We start from the raw sequence: 12,245 nt of genomic DNA, 5'->3' as shown, positions 1-12,245 counted from the left end.
TTAAGAAGAACAGGCATGTATACATGCTTTGAAATAGGATACCATTTTAGGCCGCTAGGCCGCCAAGCCGCTAACTTCACGCCGCTAGGCCGCTAGGCCGCTAGGCCGCTAGGCCGCTGAAGTGCTCGATCAACTTTTTTGAATTTTTAAAAAAAAAAACGCTTTAGAGTGATAATTTGTGCATAAAACAGTAAATATATCATTGTTTTAGAAGATCAGGCATGTTTAATGCTTTGAAATAGCTGACTGCTTAATCGACGCTCTTAAAAAAAAGACTGTTGATAATCGCTTATAGCTTCAAAGTGTTAATTTGTGCATAAAAACAGTTAATATGTCATTGTTTTAGAAGAAAATGCATGTATACATGCTTTGAAATAGGATACCATTTTAGGCCGCCAGGCCGCTAACTTCACGCCGCTAGGCCGCTAGGCCGCTGAAGTGCTCGATCGACTTTTTTGAAAAAAAGTTGAAAAACGCTTCAGAGTGATAATTTGTGCATAAAAACAGTAAATACATCATTGTTTTAGAAGATCAGCCATGTTTAATGCTTTGAAATAGCTGACTGCTCAATCGACTTTTTTGAAAAAAAAAATATGTTGATTATCGCTAATAGCTTCAAAGTGTTAATTAGTGCATTCAAACAGTTAATATGTCATTGTTTAAGAAGAAAATGCATGTATACATGCTTTGAAATAGAAAACCATCTTAGGCCGCTAGGCCGCCAGGCCGCCAGGCCGCCAGGCCGCTAACTTCACGCCGCTAGGCCGCTAGGCCGCTGAAGTGCTCGATCGACTTTTTTTGGAAAATAATTGAAAAACGCTTCAGAGTGATAATTTTTTCATAAAACAGTAAATATATCATTGTTTAAGAAGAACAGGCATGTATACATGCTTTGAAATAGGATACCATTTTAGGCCGCTAGGCCGCCAAGCCGCTAACTTCACGCCGCTAGGCCGCTAGGCCGCTAGGCCGCTGAAGTGCTCGATCAACTTTTTTGAAATTTAAAAAAAACAAAAACGCTTTAGAGTGATAATTTGTGCATAAAACAGTAAATATATCATTGTTTTAGAAGATCAGGCATGTTTAATGCTTTGAAATAGCTGACTGCTTAATCGACGCTCTTAAAAAAAGACTGTTGATAATCGCTTATAGCTTCAAAGTGTTAATTTGTGCATAAAAACAGTTAATATGTCATTGTTTTAGAAGAAAATGCATGTATACATGCTTTGAAATAGGATACCATTTTAGGCCGCCAGGCCGCTAACTTCACGCCGCTAGGCCGCTAGGCCGCTGAAGTGCTCGATCGACTTTTTTGAAAAAAAGTTGAAAAACGCTTCAGAGTGATAATTTGTGCATATAAACAGTAAATATATCATTGATTCAGAAGATCAGGCATGTTTAATGCTTTGAAATAGCTGACTGCTTAATCGACTTTTTTGGAAAAAAATATGTTGATTATCGCTAATAGCTTCAAAGTGTTAATTTGTGCATTCAAACAGTGAATATGTCATTGTTTTAGAAGAAAATGCATGTATACATGCTTTGAAATAGGAAACTATTTTAGGCCGCCAGGCCGCTAACTTCACGCCGCTAGGCCGCTAGGCCGCTGAAGTGCTCGATTGACCTTTTTGGGGGGAAAAATGAAAAACGCTTCAGAGTGATAATTTGTGCATAAAAACAGTAAATACATCATTGTTTTAGAAGAACAGGCATGTTTAATGCTTTGAAATAGCTGACTGCTTTATCGACGCTCTTAAAAGAAGACTGTTGATAATCGCTAATAGCTTCAAAGTGTTAATTTGTGCATAAAAACAGTTAATATGTTATTGTTTTAGAAGAAAATGCATGTATACATGCTTTGAAATAGGATACCATTTTAGGCCGCTAGGCCGCCAGACCGCTAACTTCACGCCGCTAGGCCGCTGAAGTGCTCGATCGTCTTTTTTGAAAAAAAGTTGAAAAACGCTTCAGAGTGATAATTTGTGCATAAAACAGTTAATTTAAAATAAAAGGTAAAGAAAAATATTCTGAATAGATAACAATTTAAGGCCGCTTTGTAACTATATGAATAAAAAACCTTGATTTATCATTGTTTAAAAAAACGCATTAAAAATTGCTTGGAAATAGAAAATATAATTAGGCCGCCAGGCCGCTAGGCCGCCAACTTCACGCCGCTAGGCCGCTAGGCCGCTAACTTCACGTACATCATTTTTTTTTTCAAATTAAACTCGGTATCCGTCATAAAAAACATTTTTTTACATTTATTCATCCTTTTTGGAAAATAACAACAATATTATTAAATGTGGTAAATCTAATTTGGGAGTAATAGTGCATCTTTAATGATCGAAACAAAAAATGTTTACAGATAAAGATAATTATAATATCCTTTATAAATAGGGTTTTCAAATAATAGCTACTTGACCACGAATTCCCCAGTTAAAACAGCGCAATAATATGGCTAATAGTTCATTATTAAACTTGATACGATTTTATAATACAGCCCGGTTTTAATTACAAATTACATAACGATCATTATGCTAACACATTTTCTAATTGCTAAATTGTTTTGTCATTTAAATTTGTATTCATAGCAATAACATTGAAATTGAGGAAGTATGAGAAAACAAAAATGTTATATATTTAACAAATATGGGATTTAATTACTTTTCATGCATTTTGAAAATAATTAAAAGAAAAGTTAATTAATAGAAAGCCAATACACCCAATTTCCGTAGCCACTTTATCTGACTGTAATGATAATGTTACTGATTTTTTGGCAAATTGCTCGATTTGTTCGTTTTCAGCAATTTATTGACTATTTTGGATTCAAATATTCGTCTCCATTACAAATTATTATTTGGTAAAAATATAAATTAATTATTTGAAATTTCCATTTAAATTCCCTGAATTTCCTTCAAGAAATGAATTTGTGTAACGTCACGTATTGGCTTAATCTACTATGCATTTGTTTAAGTTTACATTCTGGTTTCACAGTTTTATGTTGAAAAGTATTTATAGATAATTAAGTAATTAAATCATGAAAGATTACCCAAAACAAAAAAATAACATATTCGATTCGGATTAATTCGCGTCTGGATGAGCGAAATCATGACGATACGGATGATATTTCAAGCTTCTTTTTGTAATGCAAGCGCAAGGTTTGCATGTCGGTCAGTATTTAACATGTTTGAGGGGGAATTTTTCGTAGTTTCGCCTGATTATGCAAGAATTGTAGCAGGAACTATCATAAATGTGTTTTTCTTGTAGATAATTATTTGGCCTTTCTGGTAGTGTAATAAGATTTGGTCAATTATTTTAGGAAATATTTGACGTTGTTTAAAGCTACACTCTCACAGATTTGTCGTTTTGACAATTTTTTGTATGTTTTTTTTGTCTTGGAATGAGCCAGTATTTGCGTAAATATCAGCTGACCAGTGATATAAGACTGCTGACAAAAGATCGCAGATTTTCATATTTCTATTTGGAAATTAATGAGATATGGCTAAAAGCGTTACTAGCGGTTGAAAAAAATGCATAAACCATCAATTTTTTAACTTAAATATGAAAATCTGCGATCTGATTTTTTGTCAGCAGTCTTATATGGTTTCCATGTATTTTCGCATAAATTGGTTCGTTCCAAGACAAAATATAAAGTAGTTGCCCAAAGGTTCAATTTGTGAGAGTGCAGCTTTAAGGCAATGTGGTTTGGGGGTTTTCTGGACATGTTAACCATAAGTGTTTTTAATATGTATAATGATATGTTTTCAAGTAAAAGTAAACTCTCTCTAAAAGTTATGAATTTCGAGAAAACAACTGAGATTTCCTGTATAAAACTGGAACGGACAGGAGATGCGAGAATTGGAAAAAAACTAGCGCCTTTTTCTTATTTCGACAAAATCAATGGGCGAGTCTCGAGACCGTGATGTCCATTACAGGATTCCATAGTAATACAATCGATTCGTGCCATTGAATGTAACAGAGCCGTCGTTTGTAATACGTTTATTTTGTAATCATTGGCTAACAGATGCGGTAATTAAATAACTATTGATAGATGATAACCCAGACCCCAGACATCACATATCACATTATCTGAGGAAACGTGAAGTTTGTCACTGTTTATATGGAAAACGGTACTTACCATACTCGGTATCAAACAAAAGTTAAAAGAACAAAGAAGTCACCACGATCATTTACGTTCGAACTAGAAGATAGATTTACTCATCATCATCATCAAAAAATATCACCCACAATACGTTTTTATTACCAAGTATTAAAACTATTTCGATCTTCAAAAATGATTTCATGTGGATAAATCAAATGTATCCCTTAGAATAAATCTACAAATTTTCCGGGTTTTTTTCTAGCATTTTATATTAAACTTGTTTTGTAGATGTGGCTTTCGTTTAATATAACAATTGTTTACTACCATAGCTTTCGAGCTTTAAAGGTACTAGACACTAGATGAATCAGTTTCAAGAAAAGTTTGTGTGCAACGCATTGACTCTTGATGTATCACACCTCTAACGATGCATGTATCTTTCGAAGTTAAAGCGTATTTTTCAAACTCGAATTTTGTTGGGTTAGTTCACCACGCAAATACCAAATGAGTTAAAAAAGTGTCGATATATGAATCTGACTTTCACATGCTAAATAAACTAACTATGAGCTGAGGAATCGTAATACCCCGTTCACGCCAAGCCCCGCTTCTACCACGCTTTAAACTTGGTACGGAATCGCAATCGTGGTATCATCGTGGCAGTTCGTTATAGGGTCTTCATGAACATGTTAGGGTCGTAGTAGAATCGAGAAGATCACGAACCCGCCACGCTTATTTTGATCATTTCAAAACAAGCTTAGCAGGAGAGTGGCTAAAGTGAATCTGGGTAAAAGCCCTGTAAGAACGTAGTAAGATCGGCATAAGCGTAGAAGCATCGTGGAAAGATCTTGATTATCGTAATAACATCGTAGTGCAGTCGGCGAATGAATGAACTACGTTTTATACCGCACTTCTACTTCTATACTACGCTCATGCGACACTCAGAAAGATCACATGTATCCCACACCAAGACCGCCGATCAAGTCGCGACAAGATTTGCATGGCTTCACGGATTTGCTTACCCGCCATTTGCCTTGATTTATTCATTCACACTCTGAACGTTACACAAGAAAGTATGCCTTAACAACGTGTTAAACGCCAGGAAAAGCCTTCCAAACCAACAGCAGGGGTGGCTGACGATCCTTCTGTTGTCCCTTCGTCGCCATCTGTGCCATCTACAGAAACTGTTGTTCCCGCCACGACAGAAATTGTTTCAAACTCCAAAGAAATAAACGCAACTAATATTGACGATAAAGGTCGACCATACCAGGAAAACGCAAGAAACTACATACTGATCTGACAGAAGACGAGGAAAAAATAATGGTAGATTGGCTCGCCGAAAACCCAGTTTTATACAATAAATAAAGGGTGCAAATATACAAATCGTAAGGAATTGTTGTGGGGGAGCAGGCTCTTGGACCTTGTGTTGATCAATACATGGTTCATTCGAGCAAGGTGTAGGCGTCAGACATTGACCCCATAAACCACAATATATCCAGAAGAACTTGTTTTGTGCATCAGCAATCGCCAAAAGTACTGCAGAGAAGAAGCCTTTATTATTGTGGTATAGGGACCCGGTATTCGGTGGACATGGTATGGCCACGTGCTTGCCGTCGAGGGCTCCGCATGCATGTAGAACATTCCACCGGTTTTCAAATTCGTTTGCAAATAGTCTCCAATCATCTGGTGTAGTAGGTAAGCGGATGGTTTCTTCTTTATGTTCATCGATGATAGCCTGGCAGACTTCTGGTATCAGTAGAGCAAGTGTGTCCTTGGCCGCTCTAAAATTGTACATGAGGCTTGTATACTTATCCCAAGAAGCAAGATAGTGATTGCTACTTTCATGCCTGTCACTAAAGGTCTTCTCCAGTTATTCTCAGTCTTCTGAATTCTCTGCCCTTTGAAGTATTTCATCAAACAGTTCCGGTGGCATTCTTATAAAGTCTTAATTCACTGAGAGTCTATCGAAATGTCCATATCGAAATGTCCAAACTGACAGTCTATCGAAATGTCCAAACTTACGGTCTATCAAAAATGTCCAAACTGACAGTCTATCAAAATGTCCAAACTGACAGTTTATCGAAATGTCCAAACTGACAGTTTATCGAGATGTCCAAACTGACAGTCTCTAGAAATGTCCAAACTGAAGCCTTCTTTCTGCAGTTAGCCATGGTCTTCTTTCTCGCCTTCATCTCCCGCAAATAATATTTCCATCTGATATTCGACAAGCATCTGGTCTCGCTGAAGGATTACAAGTTGAATCAATTCTGGCCTGTTCATTTTTAACGTTTTTTAGAGAACTGAAATCCCTTAATTTATATATAAACGCATCGAATCAAATCGTGCAATGATCATGGAGATAGCATAGTGTTGTCGGCAAGAGCGCGGCGACATCGTGGATCAGTCTTTTCAATCTGTCTACCAACGTAGTAGGATCGTGTACACCTTGGTAATTAACAACAAGGTATGGGCGTCAGATGCAGCACACGATTGGTGATTGTCTCGGTGGAAGCGTTGTACAAGCGCGAAAGCAACGTATCGGAAACGTATTGGAAACGCGGCGGTCGTAGAGAAATCGTAGAACAAGCGTAGATCCGCGGACGATACTCGATTTTCAAGATTTTGACGCCGTTCTCGCTGATTCTTCAGGTCGGCATGAGCGTGGTGAGATCATAGTTCTGTTTGAACGGGGCATAATGGGCTATATTTCAAACGGGTAAACTCAGCTGAGACAGAGACAAAATGTTCCTTTAATCATGTAAGGTGATGTAGTGTCGGACTCATAATAGCTCGTATTGCCAATTCTTGGCTTGTTTTAAGGAATACTGTATTTGGTGATTTTGGCGTCTAGCCCCTTATATAAATAAATAAATGCATGCTAATTGAATATCAAAATATACCGAAATATATAGTCAAATTTTCAATTTAATTCTTTCTTCTACAGCCCAATAGAAACACTCAGATTCTATTCTGAGTCTAGTTGTAACAACCAGCCAGAAAAGGTTGTTATTCCATGCACCGGGTCGCTGAGGACATTGCATGTACCATCAGCGTATCGTCGAACAAAGACGTGAGCGCCCGAATTAACATGTAGTACAATGGTGGCCGTAGCAGGGTGGATGTCATGTACCTCTTCCGAATCGCTTCTGGTCGTGATCACAGAGGCTCCGTCTACGATTAGTTCGGTTATCACCCAGTCATGGTAGTTGTTGACTACGGTGAATGTGAAAACGTATATGCCAGCGACAGGGGCATCAAATATTCCCGTCCTGACATCATAGCCGTTGCCTAAATCAGTTACCTGAAGTCAGAACCAATGATTAAGTTCATATACATTATTCGTGCATACCGGACAAGTGTTTCTGGTCATGTGACCAACTCTTGAATGGTGAGTCACGTGCAACAATGCGCCATGATTTTTTTTTTTTAATTATGCTTTATCATGACGTCGGAAAACAACGAAGCACTCGCTTTTTTGTGCAATGCACAGACACAGTGTTTATTGTTAATTTTTACCCGATGCCCTATGTAAATGTTATTCACTGTTTTCGACTGTTTAGCAAATAGTAATCAATATTACAATGTTTTAAACTGTTGACCCGTTAACAGTATGAACCGTTACCCGTGCGTGAGGGTACGTCATAGGTACGTCATGGGTTTTACCGAGATTCTAAAAATAAACTGCTTATCGTTTAAACTCGTGATTTTCCGGTATTGATTTTGTAATTTTAATTGGTTCATGGAGAATACCGAAGAAATTTCAAGCGCTCAATCGTTTATATGATCAAGATCATTACAAGACGTCTAAATAGCACAGCACTTATTAAACAACATATGCAAAACATGTACATTGTATACGCCGTGTACCTGTTGTTGGGACCCTTTTTGAAAAGGGTGGTAATACAATGACTGTTTTAACATCAATAATAAGCACAAAGCATAAATAATAATCTTCAAAAAATAAAAAAGCACGTTCATTGTATACGCCGTGTACCTGTTGTTTGGGCCCTTATCAAAAGGGTGGTAATACAATGACTGTTTTAACATCCCAAGGAAGCAAAAAACATACATTAATAATAACTTGAGAAATAAAACAAAATAAAATAAAAAGCACGTTCATTGTATACGCCGTGCACCTGTTGTTGGGGCCCTTTTTTAAAAGGGTGGTAATACAACGACTGCTTTAACATCCAAAAGAAACAGAAAGCATAAATAATTTCTTTTTTTCTAAATAAAATATAAAGCACGTTCATTGTATACGCCGTGTACCTGTTGTTGGGGCCCTTTTCAAAAGGGTGGTAATACAATGACTGCTCAAACATCCTAATGAAGCTTAGAAAATAATTCCCTATAAGTAAAACTTTATCTTAGTGAGGGGCATCACGATCCCCTCCGGCGCCTTGCTTAGAGATACGTTCATTACAAACAACAAATGTGGCAGGTTTACCTGACAACTACAAACACATTATATTATATTGAACAAGAATGAGCATAGAGGGAACGAAACGATAACCGGCACCTTAAGCGACACACACGATAGTAATTCACACGATGAACGAAATACTAAGCTAACAGCCAAAGGTATATAGAATATTTATTGTTTTACATATTTTACCTTTTGGAATTACCGAAACATACGAATGGAATTCATGGATTTAAGCAGGTTATTTGGAACGATGAATACCAAATCGACTATCCATTATTATCAAGTCCGGTAAACAAACATTTCATTCCTGGAGTTATGAGATGAACGCGTATAAATTGGATCTCTACTACTTTTAGTAGCTATAAATTACTGATTTTCAATCTACATTATGGTGACAAAACATTTCTTTTCTTCTTTCGTTTTCGCATGAAAGGATGAGGTATTAAGGAGTATGATGATATACATCGATTTAACCATAAATTATTAAATGCAAGTCACCATAACCTTAAACGAAACCAAATTATTTTTCGGGCGAAGTTGTCAAGAAAGAAAACCAATATCGGTATAAACTGTATAGAGACATTTTGAGTTAACAATTCTACCGATTTGGACCGTTACATCCATAGTGCTATTAGAGGTCCATGATGATTTTACATGCTATGGTGATGGTGTTGTAATATAACGCTTCTGGTCCAGGTTTTTTGTTAGGAAAAACAGTTTTTGATCCTAGCCCTAATTCATTCATTCACTTAAAGATATTGAAATTTTGAAAATATACATGGTTACGACCTATTGATAAAAAAGAGAAGGCACTGGACCAGGGGCTACATACCTGTGTATAGAAAGTATACTATGTATTTTTTTTTATCCCGCACATACATATTAAAATGGAAAAAATCGGGCGCAGGCAGTTTAAAAAAAAAAAAAAAAAAAAAAAAAAAAAAAAAAAAAAAAAAAAAAAAAACCCAAAACCCCCCCCCCAAAAAAAACCCTATATTATTAATCATTATTATTTTTAAAACAACCATAATAACCCTCTCTCTATATGTACATGTACATTTAAAAAACATGTAGGCAAAGTAATGTCAACGCACTCTCTGGTCTTGAAGAATTTCCAATAAGTAAATAGTGAGGCAATAGTCGGGCATCGACAACAAAGTGGTTAGTTCATATATATATTAGAAATATAAATACATATAGTGGGCAAAAAGTCCTGTTCTCACAACATTTTCTTGTCAATGAACTGACCGTCTTGCCCATCTTTCAAATAAATACCATTCTTACACGTAAATGTTTTTTAAGATACAAGACTGGAGAAATGAAACCATATCCAATATTCAGAGCTGTGGGACCTCCCTAGATGTCATTCATCGCAGGTTTCGCGGCATTTTGGGTAAAAAATTACTCCTTTGACGAATATCCCATCAACCGATGGGGGTAAAACTCCCCTTTTGGCTTCAAAATTCTGTTTAAGTCACACTTGGGGATGTGACGGGGTCAAGCCATAATGCAGCCATTATAGGGCGCGGGCAGACCTATATAAACTCAACAACAACAACGACGTAAATAAATCAATATCAGACGTAAACGAACAATGTCACGATTTGAAGATGTTTCCGACATTGATTTCAGCAATATAATCAGGTTATTAAAGTGTCGGCCTATCGGCCTCTGGACAACAGTTTAGAAGTCATCCCCATCCACCTCGGGACAACAGTTTTAACTGTTACACAAATGCACGTGCAACAACTGTACACTAAAAATCGGCAAGACTCGTTTCGCACGTGACTACCGTACCGGCAACGAACGAATTAAACTTATACGTATATTAATAATATTACGACATGAACAGTTAAAACGGAAATACTTAATAGATATATACTGACTTAAAAACGGAAAGACTGAAAAGATAGATACTGACTGAAAAACGGAACAGATATACTGACGTTTGAAATACAATTTATGTAAGGTTCTGTACTATCGGGTTAATTGTAACCGCAAACTCAATTACATTGCTGCACCGAACAATTATGATTATAATTTTTGCAATAATCAGCTTTGTTAAATATAAAGAAATATTATACGGCTTTCCAGCATACCTCTTGGTCAAATACAATGGTTTCGTGGGACCCCAGGCACCGTTGCCCACTCAGTTTTGCACTAAACGCAACTGACTCCGGAACTTGGCGGCCTGCGTCAGAAACACTCTTGTAAAACACAACCAAGATATTTCAGTATCACTATCAATAACAAATAAGTATCATTTAATTTATATATTTATATATATCAAGAATTATAAGCCTGCAAGTATGTATTTTCCTTACCAAGGTAATCGCCAAAGAATGCAACTTACGATGTTTTACTGTAAGCATTCGTTCAAGAGAATCGAGACGACGTTTTAAAGATGCATTTTCTTCCTCAATGGCCTTTATCCTATGTTCTGGGCTCGAATTAGACGTCGATTCTGTTTTACCAAAAATCGAAATAAGAATATTTAATAGTATAATGTGGCTTAACATCTTAACACCGTTCTAAGGCGCACCACGATTTCGTCCTGGTATGAACTCTCCTGATAACGTTCTTTATATAGAAAACAAACTAATCAAGCTTAATTGTGTATGGTGCAATATAGAGTGTGCAAATTAATTTCATTATCTATACTCTTTGTCGTCTGTGCTGCAATGTTACAAATTGTATAATGACCTTGCTACGAAGTTGAAAGGAAAATAGAAATATTTGATCTATTATTTTGAGACTGTCCTTGAAATTTCTCAAGTCCGCTACATTTCTTATTTACATTCTTGTCAGGTCATGGTCACATCACCATGGTTACCATGTATTTACCTGTATTTCTGTAACTCTCCTACAATTGGAGTATGGTTCTGTCACATATTCTACTCATAAAGGCGACATGCAAAAACCAATATTAAACCTTGTCGGTATAAGGGCAATATCGCTTTAAGCTTGGCCAAGTTATTCGGCGATTATACATGACCACCTCACAGCCGCCAAACACATTTAAGATTATTCAATTTAATGAATTTTAGGACATTTATTATGCTTATTGTAAATAGGGGGTGATTGTGATTTCACGTTTTAAGGTAACAGTTATTCGATTGTCCTCTTTAAAAAGACATTTATTTTTGGTATTCCGCATATCTTTATATGTAGTTGGCAGATGAATGTTTTCATAACAGTTTATAAAAGTTTGTACCTAAGTTATTATTTAAGACTAAAGTCCCCCCAAAAAACAAAAATAAAAAGCAACAACAAAACAAACAACAATAAAAACAAACAACACCACCACCACAATAACGACATAAAAAGAAACTCCAGATTCCGGTCGCATCTATGCTGTGGATGTTGAGAAGCAAAATGGGATTTACTGTATAAATTGACAGATAGAAGATGGGTGAATGGGAAAAAATAGCGCCTTTTCCTTATGTCGGCAAAATCAAAGGGTGAGTAACGAGACCGCTATATGTCCCTTACGGGATTCCATAGTAATACAATCGATTCGTGCCATTGAATGTAATGGAGCCGTCGCTTGTAATACGATTATTTTGTAATCATTGGTTAACAGATGCGATAATTAAATAACTATTGATAGATGACAGACCAGACCCCAGACATCACATATTGATGCATAAAATTATTCCGATACTGTATCTTAGGAAACGTGAATTTTGTCACTGTTTATATGGAAAACGATACTTAACGCGC

The 12,245-nt window shown here is 36.5% G+C and overlaps 1 protein-coding gene across 1 annotated transcript; it reads right to left on the bottom strand.

Annotated features, from left to right (window-relative positions):
- Positions 1 to 7,061: 7,061 nt before the first annotated feature.
- Positions 7,062 to 11,041, bottom strand: LOC128225888 (complement C1q-like protein 2). Its single transcript, XM_052935786.1, has 3 exons — positions 10,876 to 11,041; positions 10,622 to 10,713; positions 7,062 to 7,397 (listed from the first exon to the last, which is right to left on the bottom strand). The coding sequence occupies exons 1-3, from the start codon at positions 11,039 to 11,041 to the stop codon at positions 7,062 to 7,064; spliced, it is 594 nt and encodes a 197-aa protein (XP_052791746.1).
- Positions 11,042 to 12,245: the final 1,204 nt, after the last annotated feature.

This window comes from Mya arenaria, chromosome 3 (assembly GCF_026914265.1).
Source record: "Mya arenaria isolate MELC-2E11 chromosome 3, ASM2691426v1".
Lineage (NCBI taxonomy): Eukaryota > Metazoa > Mollusca > Bivalvia > Myida > Myidae > Mya > Mya arenaria.
Note: the sequence above shows the minus strand (reverse complement) of the source record. Positions and strands in the feature narration are given on the sequence as shown.